The sequence below is a fragment of the Miniopterus schreibersii genome (assembly GCF_964146895.1).
Source record: "Miniopterus schreibersii genome assembly, chromosome: X".
Taxonomy (NCBI): domain Eukaryota; kingdom Metazoa; phylum Chordata; class Mammalia; order Chiroptera; family Miniopteridae; genus Miniopterus; species Miniopterus schreibersii.
In genome coordinates, this window is record NC_138104.1 from 14,082,570 (window position 1) to 14,106,051 (window position 23,482).

Below are 23,482 nucleotides of genomic sequence, written 5' to 3' on the forward strand. Positions count from 1 at the left end.
CAATTTTAAAAAGTATTCTTATGGTAATCTTTGATAATAGTGATAACATAGTCCAGGATTCAATAGTCACTATAATAGACTAGGCCTGAAATACAACCCTTGATTTAGGAATCTCCATTGTGGGCAGGAATGGGTAGGGGCAATAGCCACTTGAAACACCTACTTCTAAACTCTCAGCCTTTAAGGATCCTTTATTCCCTCCCTTTTTATCCCATCGCATCGCTTGCAGCTTCTGAAACTCTCTGAGTCACTGCTTCTCCAGACTCACAAAAATCCTTCTCTGCCCCTGCCTCAAAGGGGCAGTGGCTCTTAGGCCCCTTGCTTGTTCAAGCTGTATTATGGTGACTATACTATCTCTTGGGACAACCAGGCCAGTCTTTGTGGGGAGGGGAGTGTTACTATGGTTCTTATTTTTATACACTTAAAAAATTGACTTTTCATGCACTTAGAGAATTCTATAAATTAATGTGAAAATGGATGCCCTCTTTTTAAAAATGATGACTTGATGTGTACCTTAATGCCTAGCACAATGGCATAAGGTGTTTTTAGGTTACACTTTGGTATTTTTAAAAGGGCTATTTTATTTTTTCCTGAAAAAGTACAATATATACAAAGTAATAAGATATCATTTTAAAGAATAGTACTTTATTGAATACATTTTATTCACAGAAAAATAAGCTTTGATCTATGACTGCCAGATTATGCAGTGGAAAGTAATTTTCTTAGTTTTCCATAGCGATGGAAAGGTTTCTACTATATGGGGGAAAAAGCCATAAAATTATATTCACAAATATAGTACTCTATCTCAAAACATTTCACACGATTATTCACAACACTAATACAATGACATAGCAACCAGCCATTCTTGCAGGGTAGATAAAGTATAACAGTAAAGAAAAAAAGGGCAAAATCTTCTAACAAAAGTTACATAAAAGCCTTTGTTACATCAAATCAAAAATGCAAATTTGTAAATAAGTACAGACAAAATAGACTTATATAGTAATTTTAAATGTTACATTAGTGATACACAATAAGAATGCCCTAAATGCCAAAAAAGTCTATACACTTATCTGCAAACTTTAGACTTCAAAATAGAATCTTACCACCCAAACATTAATGTAGTATTGTACAATTTGAAGATATACGTATTTAAGATTGTCCTATTGGATTAGTTATAAAGTGTCATTTAATATGTAGCGAAAGTTATGGTACAGAAGAAAGAATAGTTGAAAAAATAAACTTCTGAGACCTCCCAGGAGAGGTAGCTTGATGTTTTACCTTCAAACTATGCCCCAGCCTGGGCCCAACTAATTAGCTATGTAGCTTTCAACAAAGCACTTCACCTTTGAGCCTCAGTTACCTCACCTGTAAAATGAGGGGGAAGAAGTAGATATTCTAGGTCACGTCCAGCTTTAACGCCCTATAATTCTATTGTGCTGCAAATGAAATTCACATTGTGCTAAGTATGAGTCAAATTGAAACTGACTGCGAAGGTGGGAATTAGCCAACTGTTTCTATTAGGAAGGCTCAACTAAATGAGAAAATTTTCAAGTTTTTTTAAAAAGAAATTTAAATATTTTTAAGAACTTGACCTATTTATTGATTGTAATTTACATCTTAACTATGAGAAACACCAAAACAGATGAGTAGGAGTCAATGAAAGAGTTATCATCTAACTTCTAGCCCAAATTTCCAGAGTCAAGGCAGACCAGGAGGGTAACAGTGTTAGGAAGGGAATTAACACTTATAGCAGGTATTTTACATACCCGATCTCCCTGAACTCTCATAACTGTAAGACTGGTACTATTCTCATTTTCACAGATGAAGAAATGGCAACCTCTTTTTTAAAGAGCAGATTTCACTAAAAATAACTACATCTGTCAAATATTCCCTCCCGTGTTATTTCTCTAATGGAAATGATACACAACCAATCTCATTTCTCCCATCCCTCTACCTCTTTTCCCACATTCAACACCTGAGTAATCAGGAAATAAAACAATGATTTGGATCTAAAGGGTACAATACATGCAACTAATGCTGTGGTGGTAGTCTCCCATTCAGAGAGTTCAAAATACCAACTTTTCCACTAAAATGAAAACAAGAGAAAGCAGCTACTAAAATCTAAATATTATAAAAACAAAAACAAGAAAAGATCATAATACGCAGGGCCACATCACATTATATACACTCACTACACCCACCCTGCCCCATCTTAGACCCTAACCAAAGGGGGAAAAAGCAAAAACACACACACAAAAAAATCTAGCCGGAAAGGCAATACAAAGCCATTAATTAATAAACTGTAATTTATAAACACTAAAGCCATTTCTTAAAAAGTACGACGAGGCTTTTGATCAGCACACCGAAGTATTACAAATAAAGATAACTATTTATTACAAAACAACTTGACTCTCACAGGACTAAATGTAGCAAAATAGGTGGGAACTCGGAAATCTTAGCAAGAACTTCATACAGAAAAGGCATGTCTACATGTAGATACCGAGAACTATTCTGGGGAGGGAGGAAGCAGAGATTTGGATCTGGTTATATTTTTGACCTTGCAAGTGATTATTTTTTGCACAATTAGATGGGACGGATCCAGTGCTTTTTATAGTGTGAACACAGACAAACATTGGTTAAGTCTTAAAAAATTTGATTAGAAGGTGGAATGCTGAGTGATTTAAGAGCCTGAAGCAACAGCCTTTCTAAACAATTCTTAAAATAAACTTGTTAGTCACATCAGCTTCATGCATTATATTTCACAACTCACGGGGAGGAAAAAGGCCTTGCTTAATTCTAAACAGACAAGTTTTCAAAGAAGAGTTTTAATGAACTGAGGCTCCCAGAACAGGACAAGCCTTATGTTAAAACAATTCAGTCCTTGGCCAACAACTAGATTGAACTAACTACTTGACTTGGAGCAGATGTGTCCTGAAAGCACAGTTTAAAAACTGAACACTTTTTTTGCTCTTGTAATTTAAATTTAAAGCTTACACTATACATGTAAAATTCAACTTAATGAATATATAACTAATGGTAAAACAAAAACAGGACAGTCATTTTTAAAATTCTCGTTTAAATTTGCAATGCAGTTTTAAAATATCACTTAAAGCAGTAATCAACAGAGGTTAGGAGAACATGACAATCTTTCCCTTAGAAAGCACAACAATAATTATATTTGTAACAGTTTTACTCTCAAGCTTTTCTCTGCAGTAAAATGCCTCACTCACCTCTGCAACAGGTCGTTGTGAGAATCTTGAAATATGAAGCCTGGGCGTTCTATGAAGGGTTTTAAAACTTTCAGTTTTTAGCTATATAGATTCTTATTCAAGTTTTATTTTCTCTTTAATATTTAAACAACTGTTCTCTCCTTGTCAATATTTTATAATTTCCAAGAGGTTTTTAAGGATCTTGAGAGAATATTTATTTCAGAATTATCTACTACTATTACTAGTCAAAAAAACCAAAAAAAAAGGTAAGTAGAGACTTGACATTTTGTCCTATATACATCTTAATCACCCTAACGGTAAAAACTCACACGAAACTTTACAAGATGATATGAGAATCTCAACATGGAAAGCTTGCACTACAACTACAACTACAAGCAGTGTACAAACATGCGCCTACTTTTACCTACATAAGCTGACAGATGTTTAAAATACTGGGTTAACAAAGATCTTTTAGTAAAGTGACTTAGGCAGGCTTAAACTAGCAAGGATTAAGGGTGAATCCTTGCTAATTAATTGGAAGATCTGACACATAGTTTATATTTCATTTTACAAAATCAGGAATATTTATTTTGAAACAAGAGAAGAAGACATGGTCTACCTGTCAGGAAACTACCACTCAGAAATATTTTTCATCCACAAAGCAGGACAAACATAAAGACACTTTAAAATTTTCACATTGGTACCAAAAAGGTTAACTGCCCTGTCTTCTAGGATTAGAAAAACGAAAACTGAGCAATAAGTAGTTTTGCAGGCGTTTGAACATGCCTAAGCCTTTAAATCAGTAAAATATTTTCTAAAAATTCTGATTACAAAATTAACACATACTTACAAAAATTCAAACAAAACAAAATTAAAAAAGTAGGAAGTGAAAGGCCCCTGTAAAGCCCCTCTGGGACCCACCCCCCACCCCCCTCCCCAGAAACCACATTTAACCGTTTGGTGCATATCTTTCCAAATCTTTTGTTCTATACATAGACAAAATGCACACCACCTTCATTCGGCTCATTCGATACAAAGGGTTTTGCCACCTGCATTTTACATTTATATCTTTGACGTCTTTCCATGTCAATACATGTAGGCTAGATGGAATTCTATCATTAAATACCCTTTTAAAAATGGCAAAAATATTTTTAAAAAAATCATCCACCCAAGTGTGTATGTATAATTTTAAAATAGACAAAATCTACAACACAAAGGCTAACATCTAAAAATAGTCTATCTTTCCACCAGTGTGGAACAGTTCATTCATTTTTCACACAAAACAAATTATGTGATTGGGGAGATTAACTCTAATCTCCACATTTACACAGAATGTTAAGCCTATTTGAAAAGAATGAAAAATTCAGTTGATTAATTCACTTACACTTAAAAACCAAGTCAATGCACTACAAATACACATTGTGATCAGTTACAATAGGATAGTTCTTAGTCTAGGCTTTCAATTAATAGAAAAAATATAGATAATACAGCTAATACTGTGAAAAATGCAGAAATTCGAATTTTAGATCACCACCTACAACACCGCAGTTTTACATTTTTCCTTCTTGGCAGCAAATGCTAATGTAATTCAATGCTGATTACTTAAATTTGGTTCACATCACACATTCAATCAGAGTAATAAGAACATAACACATCCACTGTAGAGTTAGATTAAGATATAAAAATTTTTTGCTTGAAAGTAATGACTGTGTAGCACATGGGACATTTATCAACTGCTTCAGCACATTGTTTACAAGTGACCAGATGTCCACAAGGAATAAATGCGACAGCAATATTTCTATCCATGCAGATCTTGCAAAGCTTCTCCTCTTGCAGGAGCCTTAGCTGCTCTTCAGCACTAATGTCTGCACGAAGAGAAAAGAAATGAGTTAACTGTAGACTTTCTAAGTTGTTTAAATTCATGGAAACGGTCTGAACCCCTACTATGTGCCAGGCACCAATTGACTGTTAGGAGATGGGATGACTCACACATGGCACCTGCTCTTAGTGGCTCGAATGCTGGTAGGAGGGAAGGACGCGAGCCAAGGCGATAAAGGTGAGCACAAAGGACAGAGTGATAAGCGCTGTAATAAAGTTCCGTGCGAAGTGCTGGGGACAAGACGCAAGAACAAGTTCTTCCGTTCAGACTGGCCGGGGAAAGCTTCACGGCTGGCAGCTGCTGGGCCGAGGGAGCGGGAAGTGGAGCAATGACATTGAAACATGACCAGCAATTTGCCAGGCAGAGAAGCAAGGGTCAGGTAAAAGCCGTGTACAGAAAGGGCGTGGATTACTCTGGCATCGGAGGGATGGACCTCAGGGACACCTCTGAAATGGGACAAGCAGGATTTGGTGACTCACCAGAGGTGAGCGACGCCGAAGAAAGAAGAAATACAGTTTTTCAAGACTTTTAGCGTGGCTGACAAGAGGATGGTGATGCCAGTAGGAAATAGAAAAGGAGGTACAGGTTTGGGATTTTCAAGATATTTTTGAGGTGTTTGCGGGGCATCTATAGAAAAATGTCCAGTAGGTAAACGAGGAGTCCGATCTTGAGGTCAGAAGTCAGCATTAGAGATAAGAGATTTGAGTGCCATCAGCATAGGGGTGGCACTGGAGTACTTGCTGAATTCAGCCTTTCCCAAACTAGGTTTAATGAAACGTTAACACATATGCCACAGAAATGTGTTTTGTGGTCTTATGTAACTATAATGACAACATCAACAATAGCAGCAGTTAACAGTAATGCGGCAGTTATTACCATGTGCTAGGCACTATTCCAAATGCATTACATACTTTAACAATCTTTGCAATCACTACATACACCAGTGGTTTCCAAATCTGGCCTCACATGAGAATCACTTGAGGCATTTGTAGCAACAGATTCCTAAGCCCTGTTCAGTGAATCTAAAATTTTGGGGGTTGAGCCCACTAGCATTTGGAAACCACTGCTATCAAGTTCAGGGCAGTATAATATAGTGTTTGTTCCCGCTTGGTAATTCATAATGCATTTCCCGACTTAACTATAGAGCTCCTCTACCATGGCATTCCTTTTAACATCTTGGGGACACTAGTATGAAAACATGTTTGGGAAATAGTGGTTTAATTTTATCCAACAAACACTTAACGAGGTTCTAGGCACTAGAGATACAACAATTATATATATATAGACCTTGGGACACAAGTAGACATGAAATTAGAATACAGTGTGATGATAAAGGTAGTTACGATGTGTTATGAAGAACATGGGAAGGGTGTAAGTGTGTGCATGTGGGTACAGGCATGAACACATAAAGGGAAGGCCTCCTGGAGGAACGTATGCCTAAACTGGGGTCTAAAGGGTGAGCAGGAATAAACCAGGGAGAGGGAGAAGGCCCTGGGGGACCGAGGCAGTGGAAGAAGGGTGCTCTAGTGGAGGAAATGGCATAAGGAGGCTCCAGAGGAAGAGACAGAACAGGGCCTGCAAGTCCACAGGTAAGGCTTGGGAATAGAATTTGAAGGGGAAACAGCAAGAGATGAGGCTACAGAAGGTTAGGAGGAGCCTGATCCTGAAATATTTGGCAACCTATGTGATGGAGTTTGAACTTCATCTTCAGGGCCCTGGGAGCTGGTGAAGGGTTTGAACCTGGAGAGAGATATGTTCAGATTTGTGCTTCAGTAAGGTTTCCCTGGCTAGGGGTGTAAGAAAGGATTATTTAATCTCCTTTTTCTTATAAGGCAAACTTCTGGGCATAATCAAAACTATAGGCTCAAACATGGAACTTATCAGAAACAAGAAGATAAAGTACCTAACCTGAAGAAGCTTATCTAATGGGCAGGAAAGAAAACAATTCCAAAATAATGTTACAAGTGCTCTAAGAGTACTGAGAGTAGAGGCGGGAGCTCTGAACTCTGCTGTGGGCACTGGGCAAAACTTCAAGGGCATGGCCCCTGAGCTGAGCCTGGAAGGACGAGTTCCCAAGCCGGAGTTAGGAAACTGGCGGCGGAGTGGGGAACGAGACCAGGTACGCAGGCAGGGAAAAGGCATTCAGGGCAACGGAAACAATTTAAGCAAAGGGATAGCATGAGAAACCGTAACAACACAAAAGCACACGACCAGCCCCGGCTGGTGTGGCTCAGTTGGTTGAGCACCATCCCGCACAAGGAAAGGTCGCTGGCTGCACATCGGAGGCAACCTACTGATGTTTCTCCCCCGCCTTTCCCCTCTCTCTAAAGTGAATAAAACATATTTTTTAAAAAGCGTATGACCAAAAAAGTCAGGATGAAATGCATATTCATGGTGTTGTCATACCAGCGGTAACCGGCATGCATCCACCCAGCAGAATATGAAAAAGCAGAGCCACTAGTTTAAAATGATGCGATGACAGGCTTTCTGCTGCCTCGGAAGCATAGGGACGGACTCAGATTAGGAAGCAGAAGCACAAGACTGCAAATGAGGAGGCACCCGAGCAGCTTTGCGGCTTCATGTCCAACCCTTTTGCCCTTCGCCTGTGAGCCTGAGCCAGTCCTGTCATGTTCAAGTGTCCTCCTGTACTGCTCAAAGGTCCCAGCACCAATGACATTCCCTTTGCCCCCGAGTCTGGACTGGGTCTCTTTTGTGCTTCCTTCCCCACAGAGCCTCTCTTCCCCTGGACCACTCCTGGGAGGGGAGGGGATTACCCCTTCCCAGTGTTGTTTTTGTTTTGTTTTTTACTCCCGTGGGGCTTACCTTAAAGTATTAAAAGTAGCTTTGTAATTTTTCATTTTTAATTTTGAGAGTACCTTTATTAAAGCTGGGGACAGTGAAACAAGGACGGACTTAGGATAGAAGAAACAACAGGAGAGGCTAGGAGGGGCTGCTTTGGCTCACTGGGAAGTCAGAGAAAAGGGGGCCTTGGAGACAGGTTCCGGGGGTCAGCCCGGGATGAGCTGCCGCTGCCCACTGCTCCCCTTGTTGCAAGTCTCATGGGGACCTTTGGGGTTTAGGAGATGTACACCTGAGAGGGAAGAAAGGCATGGGTGTGCCCCCAGGAAGGAAAGCACCAAAGGCAGCTTTGTAATTTAAAAAATAAGGTGGAAAACAATGAAGTAATTTATACATTACTTTTGGATGTGATGCTGCAATGAATAAAAAACAGTGGACCAGATATCTAGAGCAGTCAAATTTAGAGAGACAGCAGGATGCTGGTTGCCAGGGGCTGGCATGAAGGGGAATGGGGAGTTGTTATTAATGGGTGCAGAGCTTCAGTTTTGTAGATGAAGAGTTCTGGACTTTGGTTGCACAACGTGAATGTACTTAACACGACTGAACTGTACACTTAAAAATGGTTAAGATGGTAAATTTTGTTATGTGTATTTTACCATCATTTTTCTTAAATTTAAAAAAAGGAACGCTGGCCCAGAAGTCAGGAAACCCGAATTTCACTCCCAACTACCTGAGTGACCTTAGACAACAGCACATCTGCACTTCAGTTTTCTCACTGAAGTAATGAAAGTTGTATGACCTTTAAGGTTCCTCCTGGTTCTGTTTGAGATTCCATTTTACAGATCACAATGGAATGAAAGGTCATGCCTACGGAACACTAATATCAACTCTACTTTTTCTACCTTATTTCAGCATTTTGTACAGAATTAAAAGATTCTTACTGCCAGTTTTTCATCAGCAGCCCTAGCCTGAGAAGACAGCCTGCATCAATTACCCGCCTCCCTATTTAGCGAGAACAAGGAGAGGTCAACTGGCGAATTCCAGCTCCTCCCCCCGAGAGTGCCGCTGCTTAGACCTGCCTTCTCTCACCATCCTAGCTTGCAGTCTCTGCGATAATAACCCCTGTGGACTCTCTTCCTATTGCAACCCACTAAATCCTTCTGCCGCAGACAACTTGAGGTATAAAAACTAACACCTTACTGTCAAATTTAATTAAGCTCGAGTTGTGATTAAATGCAGGCAAAACTGAGACAGTCACTTGTATTTCTACTGCAGCAGAAAGATGACAAAGTAAATGGTTTATTTTATCATGGCTAAGGCAAGTGGAGCTATTACAGGTTTTAAATAAATAAATCTTTAGAAAAGTATTAAGCTTTCTGCTGAATCTTTTACATCAACTGATGTAATTTTAAAAATCACTGCCTGGCCGGGCGTGGCTCAGCGGTTCAGCATTGACCTAGGATCCAGAAGCTAATGGTTCGATTCCCGGTCAGGGCACAGGCCCGGGTTGTGGGCCAGATCCCCAGCTGGGGGCATGCAGGAGGCAGCCGATCAATGACTCTCATCAGTGTTATACTGTTTTACGACTTATGTAATTCTCTGAGTAATGTTTCAAAAACATCTGAAATAACTTAAAGATCACAAGGGTCTTCAATGTAAAAAAAACTAATTAAACTTTTAGGTTCATTCAGCACTACAAAAATTCTCGTCTTTTGGGAGAAATGGACAAGAGCTTAGAGAACAATGGTTATAATAAATGTATTCTGATGAACACCTTTTCTTTACCCTTCAATGCTGCTGGCAAGCACTAGAGTAGCTGTCATTCTTAGAGGAGGGACCTGTATTTTTAAAAATCTTTCTTTTCAAAAAGGAGTTTATATGTATCTCTTCTATATTAATTAACACACTTTGTATATGTGATTCACAGTATTAAGGTGCCATTCATTCAAGCTCTATTTAGTATTATGACCCCTTTATATATTTATATCATATGAAAAGTTGCAGAACACTCTAAATCCAGTTTCAACTATATAAACTGAGTTTCAGATGATATTATGGAATTATTGTTCATTTCTTTTAAGTGTGATAATAGTATGTTATGGACTAAATGTCTGTGTCCCTAAAACTCAAATTTTAAAGCCGAACACCCAATGCGATGGTACTTGGAGACTGGACCTTTGAGAGGTAATTAGGTTTTGATGAGGTCATGAGGGCGGGACCCTATGATGGGATCAGTGTCCTTACAGTAAAGAGGAAGAGAAAGCAGAGTGCTCTGTCTCTCAGCCATGTGAGGACACAGAGAAAAGGCAGCCATTTGTAAGCCTGGAAGAAGCCCTCATCAGGAACTATGTCTGCCTGCACCTAGATCTTGGACTTCCCAGTCTCCAGAACTGTGAAAAATAAATGTTTACTGTTTAAGCTCAACCAGCCTATGGTATTCTGTTATATCAGTCCAAGCAGACTAACACACAGTATTAAGGGTAAGTTATAAAAAAGTCCTGCCCGGCTGGGCGTGGCTCAGCGGTTGAGCATCGACCTAGGATCCAGGAGATCACTCCTTCCAGCCCCGGTCAGTGCACATGCCGGCTGCAGACCCGATCGTGCAGGAGGTATCCCATCAATGAAGACTCTCTCATCACTGATGTTTCAACTCTGTCTCTCCCTCTCCCTTCTTCTCTCTGAATCAATATATATATATTTTAAGTCCTTATCTGTTAGATACTTACTGAACTATTTATAGGTGAATGATATATAGGATGTCTGGTATTTACTTTGAAATACTACAGCAAAAAAACCCCAAACACATTGGGGGAAGTAATGAAACAAGATTGGAAAAGTGTTGGTAATCACTCAAGTTGGTTGATGGCTACATCAGAGATCATTATACTGTTCTCTCCACTTCTGAGTATATTTGACATTTTTCATAATAAAAAGTTAAAAATGTTTATCCTAACAGGGATGTGAGAGGGGGGAAATGAATGGGTCACAAAGCCATATAAAATACTATCCATAATGAAGTACTATTAGGTGTTGCTTGTTTTTTTAAAACCAGCCAGGCATACCTTTCTGCAATGAAGTCTGACTTGACTCATCTTGTGTACTGTCTTTCTGAGCGCTCACTAGATCTGCAACCAGAACCTCCAGTGACTTATAGTTGCTCCCAGATGTCTGGATTTTTTCCTCCATTTTTTTCTTAATGTCCCCGAAACTGAATCCCATTCGCATAGCTTCATGTATCATAGGACTCTGAGAGATGTTATCATCTGAAATGAACATTGGCAAGGAAAAAGAACAGAGTTTAAACAATTCTTTTCATTGACACAACTCAACACAAAGTATAGTTAAAAGGAAAAATTTAAGCAGCAAGAAAACAACCAAAAACAAACCAGCAAGCCAAAGACATACACAAGAATATTCACAGCGGCATTATTTTTAACGGGCCCAAACTGGAAATAACACAAATGTCCGTCATCAGCCGAATGGGTAAGTATAACGCCGTATAGTCGAACACCACACAGCAAGAACGAAGAATGGACTGCTGCCACAGACCACACAGATGCATCTCCCAGACAGGACTAAAACACCATCATAAAGACGAACCAGAGACAAAAGACTACTTACTGTATGGTTACACTTACAAGATGTTCTAATCTAACCTAATGTTCGACGGTAATAGAAGTCAGAATATGACTTGTGGGTGGATACTGACTGGGACATGTAGAGATCGGACTGTATTTCCTTAGTGGGAAAGTAACTTAAGATTTGTGTTTGGTAAAAATTCTGTCAGGAGGTTTTAATGCGAATAAAAGATCAGTTAGGAGACTACTACAATAGTCTGGATGAAAAATAAAGCCAGGAACCAGGGCAGAAGCAGTGGATTTTAGACAATATTAAAAAGGTAGAATTTATCAGACCTGGTCATTAATTAAATGTGGAGAGATTAAGGAAAACAAAGGTCAGCTGACTTCACTCTTTCCTGGTTCTACTCACTCTGGTTTTTTTCCAGTTTGTTTTGCTGGCTCCTTCTGTCCACCTGATTAGATATTGATGGTTCCCTTCCATTCTCTCATTGACAGCCCCCGCGCCTTTGACAATCTCTCTGGACACTTTCCCTACTACCACAATTTTACCCTCATTTATATGAGTTCCAGGTTTTAGCATTCACCTACGTGGATATCCTCCGGGTACCTGAAGCCCAACTTGCTGAAAACCCAAAGCAAGGACAACAGGCTATCCACATGAAAAAGAATTAAATGTACCACTACCTCATACTATATGTAAAAATTAACTCAAAATGGATCAAAGACCTGAATGGAAGCGCTAAAACCATAAAACTCTTAGAAGAAAACATTGGTGACTTTGGATTAGTCAATGGTTTCTTCAATATGACATTAAAAGGATAAGCAACAGCCCAGCCAGTGCTGCTCAGTGGTTGAGCGTCGACCCGTGATTCAAGAGGTCACCAGTTGGATTCCCCATCAGGGTATGTGGTCAGGGCACATGCCTGGGATTTGGGCTCGGCACCCAGTAGGGGGCACGCAGGAGGCAGCAGAAGCATGTTTCTCTCCCATCGATGTTTCTATCTCTCTATACCCTCTCCCTTCCTCTCTCTTTAAAATCAATAAAAACATATTTAAAACAAAAACAATAAACATAAGCAACAAAAAAGCCCCCGATAAACTGGAATTCACCAAAACAGAAACTTGTTTGCTTTAAAGGACACCAACAGGAAAGAGAAAAGACAATCTTCAGAAAAGGAGAAAATATTTGCAAATCATATATCTGATAAGAGACTTATATATAAAAAGAACTAGGATACGCAAAGAACTCTTACAATTCAAAATAACACAAATAACCCAACTAAAAAATAGTCAAAGGAGATGAACAGACATTTTTCCAAAGACAACATACAAATGGCCAATTAGCACATGAAAAATGCCCAACATCATTAGCGATCAGGGAAAAACAAATCAAAACCCAGATGAGGCACCACTTTACCCCCACTAGGATGGCTGTAATAAAAAGACAAATAACAAGTGTTAACAAGGATGTGGAGAAACACTGCTGGTGGGAATGTAAAATGGTGCAGCCACTTTGGAAAATTGGCAGTTTACTGAAAGGTTAAACATAAAGAGCTACCACATGACCCAGCAACTCCATCTCAAAATATATATCCAAGAGAATTAAAAACATGTCCACACAAAAACTTGTACATAAATGTTCATAGCAGCATCAGCTATGTCTACCAACTGGCGAATGAATAAATAAGGTATATTATCCATACAAAGAAATAGTTTTCCACCATAAAAAAAAGAAATATTCATATTTGAGTACTAAAACATGGGTGAACCTTGAGGCCATTATAATTCCATTTAATATGAAATGTCCAGAATAGGCAAATTCATAGAGACAGAAGTAGATTAGTGGTTGTTTGGGGACGGGGGTGTGGGAGGCAGCAAGGGGGAGTGATTGCTAATGGGTATGGGGTTTCTCGTTGGGGTTATGATAATCTTCTGTAATTAAATAGTAGTGATGCTTGCGCAACCTTGTGAATACACTAAAAACCACCAAAGTGTATACTTTATAATGGTGAAAATTTTGCTAAATAAATTATATCTAATTTAAAAACATTAATCCTAAACCAAAAGAAGACTTTCATTAGTCATAAAAAGAACAGTATGCATTGTAAGTTTGATTATCAAGAGAAGTTACAGAATCTTTGTTTCTGGATAATTTCAAAAGTATAGGCTGGAACAAATGATTTCTTAACCTGTGTTACTTATTCCCATTACAAAATCATGTTAAAGTGGCTCTTCTCAGGCTTATTTATGAATATACAGTACTCTCTTGCCTTGTAATCCTTAATATACTAAACAGACGATGCTATGAGTATAGGGCATGGGGAATCACAGACATATTTTAAATTAAACTTTCTCCTGTTTTTGAAATATGATGCCTCAGTTGAGAATGAGACTTGTAGTGTGATGTAGGACTCAGAATACCTTGTTTACAGTCCTAGTTCCACTAATGATTTGTAATGTAACTGTGGACAGAACACTTAACCTCTCTGACTCTGTTTCCTCATCTGAAATGTGGGGATTATGACACCTTCCCTTAACATACTATCTTTCTCTGCCTACTTTCTGGTTGTTAAAGATATCTACGATGAGTAAATAATCTTTGTGATAAAAACTTCTACCTCTCTGTGAGGTAATAGGAAATAAGCAAACCCAACCGTACGCCTCTGTGAAGAAGGTGGGGAAGGCACAACATGGCATGCAGTAAATAAGGAGGCAGGTTAGGGTTCATTATGGTGATGGCACATTAGCAGAGCTCTGCATTCACGATCCTGGCGAACTAAAACAGCCCCAGGGACAAAAATCCATCTAATCCTTACTTTTGTGATGTTAACAGAGTGGTGATGGATAACCTATGGCTGCTCCTCCCAAACTTGGAATAGCTAACTGTCCAACCTCTGTAGGAATATTCTGAATATATAAATATCCTACTGAAATTTATAGGTGCTTCATTACTTCTTAAGTTTATAGCAATCTCATCTCAAATAAATACACCTTGGTGAACCTGAAAGAATATGTTTATCTTTCTACCCTATAAATAACAAGTATAAGTTGGCAATGAAATTAAAAGTACATTTATTATAATAAGCATATTTACCAATTCTTTTAGTTACTGATGGTGTTTTTTCAGCAGTTCTTGCCTAAAATAGAAATATGAATTATAAGTTAAAATTCTTTTTGGTAGAAGGCAATTACCTCAATTTGAAAAGTTACATTAATCATGAATTTAAAAACTGTCTTTATTCCAATTCAACATATGAATATTCACAAGAGGTATAGCCTGATGAAGCTAGAAGGAACTTAAAAGATCATCTAACCCAAGCCATTCACTTTTCAGACAAGAAGCTGACACTTGGGAGGATTAAACAACTTGACTGAGGCAATATAGTTCCTGGCAGAACCATAATGGCAACTCTGACCTCCCATTCTACCCCAGGGGTCTTTTCACATGGTACTGATGCCTCAGGCACCCCAGGCGACAATATCAATTTAGATACCGTTTTGAGATCTTAATTATTGTCTGGGGAAAGTTTAAAACTATGAGTACAAAACACACTGTACACAAGTCAAATTTCGGAAGACTGAGAGATTCAAGTATTTTAGTTCTTCAAGACCATTTTTGCCTACAGTGATACCAAATCAGTCCATCCTAATCCCCCTTTTACACATTTGCTTCAGGTTAAGAACAAAGAACACTTTTCAAGATCTCACCTTTAAGGCTCACCGTACATTATTATTAGAAAATACCATACTGTGAATTTACACCAAGAAATTATTGCAAACAAATTACATAATATCTGAAAAAATATATTCTACAATATCTGACTTACCACTGAGTCCTCAAGTGAATGAGTTAAATGAATATTGTTTATATATTCTTGTCCTTTCTCTTCCAACAGATATTTACACCTAAATAAGAAGGTTAAACTTTAGTAGCTGGAAAATTAGTACAGTGTATGATGTCATCTCTATCACCCTAATCCCATCAACTTGCTTTCCATTATTTTTAAGGAGCCACAAAAGAAAATGTTACTCAATTCCCTATCCAACTGTCATTTTAAGGTTAAAATAATACGCTCCCTTTGTTATGCTACTTATCGTAATGTTAGTAGATCAAAAAATATCAACTTGAGAACTTTCAACTTTTAAGCAAGTTATTAAATTAGCACCTTAACATTTAAAAATCAAGTTTTAAATAACCTTAACAAGTTTTATTTAGAAGATTAATCAACTGTGCATTTAAAAGGAATTCTTTAGGCTTTCGACATTTCCTTTTAAGGTTGTTTAAGGTTAAGGTTTATCTTCGAATGGTCGCTTGAAGTTTTAAGTTGTACTATTTTGTAGATCAAAATGCACATCACATCTATATCTGTTACTTTATTTTAAAGAGGCAAAATGGCAGAGACATTTAGAGTATGTCACCATCACTCTAAGATGCCACTGACTGCAGGAAGCACTATTATTTTATGTACCAATGCTGCCAATTAAATTACAGGCCACCGCCAGATGTATCCTGACTTCAGAGATCTGGAAATGTAAACAACCGTGTGTTAGAATCAGTGAGAAACAGTAATGTTTGCTAAAGGGTGTGATGGGTTCTTAAGGAATCTCTTTGGCAATGTGAGCCCATTGTAAAAGAGCCTACTTCCAACAACTAAAGTACACATTCCTAATTTGGTGTTTAGAAATGGAATCATCTGAATGTCATAAATATAATACATAAGTAACAATGTTTTCATCACCAGAGAAGGCTTAGGTGGTGGTGTTTTCCTATAAAGTAGGTGACCCCATTTTTACAAACCAGGTGTGAATTTCAAGCCCTGGGAAGGCAAAAATAGTTGAGGTGAAAAGTTATTCAAGTCTTCCCATTGCATACTGTCCAAGTTGGCTGTCACTGAATAAACATTTAAATACCTTACCCTGGATACCACTTAGCATGTTCTTCCCAAGGGTCTTCACTGGGTTTCCAATCAGTCAGCCCTCCTCCACAATGAAAGCACTTTACTTTATCACCTTCACCTAAGAAAACATAAGTAAAAATACATGTATTTTGTGCAATTAGAAGCTTACACCAAAATACCCTTTATAGGCCCTGGCTGGGTAGCTCAGTTGGTTAAAGCGTCGTCCCATTATGCCAAGGTTACAGGATTGATCCCCGGTCAGGGCACATACAAGAATCAACCAATGGTGCATAATAAGTGGAACAAATCGATGTTTCTCTTTCTCTCTTCCTCTCCCCCTCTCAAAAATAAAAAATAAAAAATCAACCAATAAAAAAGTACCTTTTTAATACCATGAAATTAAGCATTTCTAAATTTACATAAAAATCTCTTAGCTTGAAAGAAGACATTCAAATTCACATCTAAATAATAGATACGATTATTTGAGGAGGAAATACAAACTGAATTCACTGATTCAACTTGAGGTATTTTATAGAAGACAAAAGTAAAACTGCCCAATTTTTATACGGAAAATTACAATGGCCATGTTCTTTTTTAACATGTCATTTGAGGCCATCAATACTATACTTTTTCAACCTGTGAAACTTCAATAATAATGTTTAATGCATAATAAAATTGTAAGATAAGTTTCTCTAAGTTATAGCTACATGACACTAACCTTCAAAACTGCTGTATGATACTATGTAAATAAAATATTGAAATACTTGATATTTTGGCAAATCCTAAAGTAAATGGACCCAATATATAATGGTATAATTTTTCTGAATATCCCTGGAAGCCATCACACTACTGGCTCTTCCTGACACGTCTATGGTAGTCCATTTGAAAAGCATCCATTTGAAGAAATAAGGCATCATACAGGGCAGCTTTCAAATATATAATCTCTGTACAAAAGGCAACTATCAATTTTAATACCAATTTTACTATCAGCCAAACTCAACTCTCTAATGCTAACTCTTCTTAAGAGGTGTAGAGAAAATGCATGTGATATGCGTATTGAGCATGTAAAGCAGGCGCTCGATAAATTATAATCAGTATTACTATCAGACTCATTCTCTTATCGGGGATACCTATCATCTTTGGCATGTCATCCTTCTCCAAAAAACAATTACACGAAGATAAACATGACTCATAATATAGTCTTTTTCACATCAACTCAGTGGTTACATCACATATTCATCATAAGGGTTAACAGAATAACAGTGACATAATCATGCCAGCCTACACCTAAATATTTACCAGTTCAGGGGGCTAAAGGAATCTACTTACTATTTAGGACCCCTGGGATAGTTGGAAAGTTATTTAATAGCCTGGTTTTATAATAAAGTTTACCTAAAGCATAAAATCCAGCTCTTGCAAGCTGCTCCTTGTTAACAGAGTACATCCACGTCCCAAAAGTAATGATCCGTGCTTCGTAATCTGCCATGGCTGGATTTCTTGGAGGATTTGTTGAATTTGGGAAATTCCTATCAGAACCCAGGGCATCAGATTCACTTCGAGTATTAATATTCCGGCCCAAAACAAAGAAGCAATTAGGAAAGTGTCGCCTGTGTTCTGACCATGCACGATCACAAGGTTCCCAATTTTTCAGTTTTCCACCACAACAAAAGCACTGCACTTGATCGTCAATACCTGTATAGTAGAGTCCAGCACTAGCTAACTCTCTGGGGGTTAAGAGGGCATAGTCTGGCCAATTCTGAAATGACTGTAATCGAGCTTCTTCACTACACATGGCAGGGTTCCTCGGGTATATGGTGTCGGAGAGATCTACAACCTGTCCAGTTCTCAAAAGATAGTCTGCGTGAGTCTCGGATGGCCTGTCTAAAGCAAAATGATGTCTGTTTCCCAGATAATTTTCACCTTTGTACGAACCATTCAGGATACGAGAACTTGTAGATTGCGCAGCACTATTTTCAAAATAAAAGCCACTGATAAATTGGCAATTTGGGGATGCTTTCCTGTGTCTTCCAACTGCTGAGTCTCCATATTGCCATCTATCTACTGCTGCGCGACAACTAAAGCACTGCACCGTGTCGCCTTTGCCAGTATATAGAAAACCAGCTCGTGCTAGCGTTGATGCCGAAACAGGACTACTACTTGGAAAATTAGCAAAAGTTTTTAATCTATTAAGCTCTTCTACAAATTCTTCATCTTTATCGGTGTCTGCAGGTACACAAGTTTTAGATCCTCCAAAACAGTTAAAAGTCATCTTCTCTTGAAAATAGGACTTGTCCACCTTTTCTAAAAAGAGAACATTACATTAGGAAAGCCAAAATGTGAAACACAGGCAATCACTTTTGATATTAGGAACTAACAAATTACCCACTCATGACATACAATCAATCATACAACCTCTAAGAAACATTCTAGTTCTAGAGTTCTATATTACCACATGAGTCAAGACATAAAGTAAAAACTAGCATTTGTTTTCACTTTTAGAGGAAAGTAATATTTAAGCAAGTAGAACAGAACTATTCATTTTTAAGTGCTTATTTTACATAAATATAGAAACTGTGATGCAGAATATATTAAAATTAACCATGTGAAATCATTAATTAGGAAAAACATGAAAGAAGCATAAAATATGCAGATTCTTAAAGTCTATGCATAATTGTTATAATGGATTGTTACAGATTCAAGGCATCAAAGTTCAGTTTCTACAATTTTAAAAAAAGAATGTTCAGAATGCTAATGAATTGATCTTAGTATTTCTTTGCTTTTTTGCTTAACAAAAGATAAGTTATTCACAATAATGGTTCCAATGGGTTCTTTAAGAACATCAAAAGTTTCTGATTTTCATGCGTAAACAAAGAGGCCATTTTTTGCTGAAATTGGATTTTAGATGTATATAATACTGCCCTCTAGAGGGTGGCTCAGGAGGAATACTAATTATGCGTAGTTACTTTTGCTATCAACTTCCCACGATCAAGGAAGTTCAAATGTAAGAAGTACCACTGCAGCCTCATTAGATCTGCCAAATTATAGCTGTGTAATATTTAACCCAGATTAAAAAAAAAACAAAAAACCTAAAAGGAACTAGTTGGGTTATGAGAAGGATGGCCAGTTATTTATACTCCAAACCTAGACTTTTTTTTTTTTTAAATAGATCTTTATTGATTTCAGAGAGAGGAAAGGAGAGGAAGAGAGAGATAGAAACATCAATGATAAGAGAGTCATTGATTGGCTGCCTCGAGCCTGCAGCCCCGGCCTGTGCCCTGACCAGGAATCGAACCCCGATCGCCTGGATCCTAGGTCGACACTCAACCACTGAGCCACGCCCCGCAGGGCCAAACCTAGACACTTTTTGAAAGTGAAAACTGATGCTCCTAATAATTACCCTGGGACAAAAGGTGGAAATCAGGGTTGCCTCAGGCAACCATGATTCTCCAGAATCCCCCACAGTTCCTAACACTGTACTCAGTATTGCTTGTCAAAAGCAAAATAAAAGAACAGTCACAATGACTCTGCCTCTGCTTCACCAGTGAGTTAACTGATTTCTTAGGAAGAATAACCAGCTCTTTTGGCATTACACTGGCATAGTGTGCCCTGGAAGACCACCTCTCTTAGAACGTTCAACACAAGGCCTCTGTCTTGCAGGCTGACAATGGACATCAGTCCTTCTTGGCCTTGTCAATTTGCAATGCTATAATTCATATATACCTCAAGAGCTGAGTTATATCTGCATACAACAATTTTTGGAAGTCTCCATGACTTTTGATGACTGTTTCTCAGATATCTGAAAATATTCTGACACTAGCTTCCAGGCCCTTTGTTGAATCAGCATAAACTGGATGACAAAAATCAAGATCTAAAGAAACCAGGGCTGGCTGACAGGCGAATGAGAGAAATTTTAACAGGGATATGTGTAAAGTTTTACATTCTGACTTTAAAAATCTGTTGCACAACTAAAAGAAGATGGAAACTTGATTTGAAAAGAAGTCACGTGAAAGCAAAGCAGACTAAAATGGGGATTTTAGTTAATTACAAATTCTTTCTGAGCCAACACTACATGGCTGCTAAAAAACTAGCAACTTTAGGCTGCATTAATGTCCAGATGTGCAACATCCAGAGCCAATTCAGCTACACTGTGAATATTATTTTAAATTCTGAACCAATTTTAGAAGGGACATTAACCAAGTGTAATGCCCCCTAAAGACTAATCGGAGTAATGCAAATGTTGTCCTATGAGGGAGAGGTGGAAGAGCTGAGTGCTTATCTTGGAAGGGGAAAAACTGTGGAGTATGGGGGACAGATTAACTGCCTTTAGGTATCTAAGACGCTGTCATGTAGAAAGGGATCCAAATTCTGTGAAGCTTAAGGGCAGAATCAAAGCCAAGAAATATAACTACAGGCTGTAGATTTTAACCCACTGCAAGGATGCATGCTTACAATAACCAATAGCAGTACAAAATGAATTGGGTTGCCCTGTGTTGCCTTGTAGAATGAGTTCCTCCTATCACTGGAAGGTACTTCGGCATGGCCTGAGACAGTATTAAACATTTCTAAGTCTGTAATTACCCTGAAGAATTAATGCTCAATACAATTGATATGAAAATTACCTTCTCTGAGATGATAAGCTTTATTTCTCAGAGATCAATCAAAATAGATAGACGTGTAAAATCAACAATCTATTCTCACTTCACAATAGTGTATATTCTGTGTGGTTTAAGCAGCTACCCTATTTCAGGTGTTATATAAAACTCCATCATTCAATATTATTAGCAGGAGAATCTCTATTTGAAGCTTTCAAGTGGAGACCTCATCTTCCCAGGGGTTATTTCTATGCTAATAGTTTAGATTTCACTGTCTTAAAAAGCAGATATTTATTCAGAAGCACTCAACCCAACAGTACATATACATTATCAGAGTGAGAGCTTTTGGAGAAATGTGAGCAAATGAAATTACTAGAGAGGTTAAGAGTGAAAGGAAGAAAGATGACTGACAAAAGGCAGTCATCTTTTGGATTTGGAGGAAGTCTCCAAAAGAAAGGGAGAGAGAATTTTAAAAATTAAGTGAAATGAAGGTAGGGAAGATGCTATTTAGAAAATAAGTATATATGGAGCACAGGAATTGTGAATACAGAATGAAATGGGGTACGGGTATTGGAGAAGGGTGATAAAAAGCTTTGGGATAAAAAAAGGTCTGAATGTAATAAAGTATGCTGAGATAATTTAAGGCTTCTTTGTGAAAGTATATGCAGGCTTTATACTGGGTAAGCAGAAAGGTAAGAAAGGCACAGAGAAAACAGAGTTAAAGAAAGCTTCGATATAAAGAGGTTAGGCAGTCATAAATCTTTAGGGGAACAGTGCTTAGGAAAAAAGGCACTATGGATGCAAACTGGCAAAAGAAAGAATCAGCAAGTAGAGGTACATGTTTATATGAAGGGTATGGAAGATTTCAGGATGTGAGATGTGCTTAATATACATATGCATACACACACAGGATATATATAGCCTAGTCAAATAGGTAAAGATAGCCATGGGCAGGCACCAAAGAGAAGAGGCTGACAGCTAATTTAGTGATAATGTGGGAATATGGGCAGTTGGAGAGAGAAAAGCACACACATAAGACCCACCTTCCTACTATCTGCATATACTACAAAAGTTTCTATTTCCCTGGGTTTTTATTATTAAATACACAAAATTAAAGCTACTTTAATGGGGGAAAGGATATAAAATAGGATGCAGCCCGGCCGGGCGTGGCTCAGCAGTTGAGCGTCAACCTAGGATCCAGGAGATCGGGGTTCGATTCCAGGTCAGGGCTCATGCCCGGGTTGCGGGCTCGATCCCCAGTTGGGGGTGTGCAGGAGGCAGCCGATCAATGACTCTCTCATCATGGATGTTTCTATCTCTCTCTCTCCCTCTCCCTTCCTCTCTCTGAAATCAATAAAAGATATATTAAAAAAAAAGATTAAAATAAAATAAAATAAAATAGGATGCACATTAGACTGATATTGCATGAAAACATACACTCATGGACAAGACCTGGAAGGTAATTTTTTAATAAATGGGTAAAATGTGTTAAGGTGGTAAGATTAAAGGTGATCTTTTCCTTCAAAATGTCTTTAATAGTATTTTCACTTAATGTCTCTCAGGACGGCACCTCTGCTCTGGGCCAGGAGCCCAGCTGTGTGGGAGGCGGCCAAGAGCAAGAAGGTGGATGGACTAGATGCCTCCTCCCCCTCCCCTCCCCCCTCCTCCTCCACAGGAGCCGCAGGGGCATCAAAGCAGGGAGGGGGGGCCGCAGGGAGTTGCCTCTTCGCCTGCCACCAATGAGCCCTGTGGCGCTCAGTGGAGCTCAGCATTGAGAACCAAGTCACCAACGCAGGTGCATTTGGTGAATCGTGGGCTCCTAGCACTTGTGAGGGGCAGCCCCACACTCAGCATGACTGTGGCTGCAGGGGCATCCTGGAGGGAAAGAGCAGAACTTTGACATTTTGAGGAGTTTTTTAGATTACTGCAACATGTTCATAAGATATCTAATGTTGACATTTTATTAGGCTATGCAGACTTCTAGGGACACTTACTACCTATAAATAATGACAAGTACAGCCAACCCACTGCTTAGGATTTTTACACAAAAGAAGGAAGAAACAGACAATAGTGCCTTTGGTACAAACATGCTAACAAAGTAGTAAAATGTTTTAACCAATACACTGTCCTGTCAACCACAGAAAAAAGCCACATCCAGCCACTCGTATGCCCTAAGATTTCACACCTATCTTCAATTACAGGTGTGGATATTCACCCAGAAACACATCATAGGGCTACAGTTCATCTTTAAACTTGATGCTGGCCCAGCAAGGCGTGGCTCAGCGGTTGAGCATCAACCTAGGATCCAGGAGATCGGGGTTCGATTTCCAGTCAGGGCACAGGCCCAGGTTGCAGGCTAGGCAGCCAATCAATGACTCTCACATCATTGATGTTTCTATCTCTCTCTCTCCCCCTCCCTTCCTCTCTCTGAAATCAATAAAGATATATTAAAGAAAAAAAAAAGACACTGAACATTCCCTAGGACTCTATAGCTGGATGGTTTCAGCCTAAGGGAGATACCGCA

General features: G+C 38.6%; 1 protein-coding gene across 4 annotated transcripts in view; it reads right to left on the bottom strand.

The window, feature by feature from the left end:
* Window positions 1-625: 625 nt before the first annotated feature.
* XIAP (X-linked inhibitor of apoptosis) overlaps window positions 626-23,482 on the bottom strand; it is a 39,166-nt gene continuing 16,309 nt past the window's right edge. For 3 of the 4 annotated variants that reach the window (XM_081126582.1, XM_081126583.1, XM_081126584.1), the window contains 6 exons: window positions 17,759-18,667; window positions 16,385-16,484; window positions 15,296-15,374; window positions 14,563-14,605; window positions 10,950-11,150; window positions 626-5,074 (listed from right to left, as the gene is read on the bottom strand). In XM_081126582.1, coding sequence (XP_080982708.1) covers window positions 4,881-5,074; window positions 10,950-11,150; window positions 14,563-14,605; window positions 15,296-15,374; window positions 16,385-16,484; window positions 17,759-18,635 — 1,494 coding nt within the window. In that variant the 5' untranslated portion in view covers window positions 18,636-18,667 and the 3' untranslated portion in view covers window positions 626-4,880. The remainder of the gene's footprint in view (window positions 5,075-10,949; window positions 11,151-14,562; window positions 14,606-15,295; window positions 15,375-16,384; window positions 16,485-17,758; window positions 18,668-23,482) is intronic. The other variant, XM_081126585.1, reaches the window with a different exon arrangement.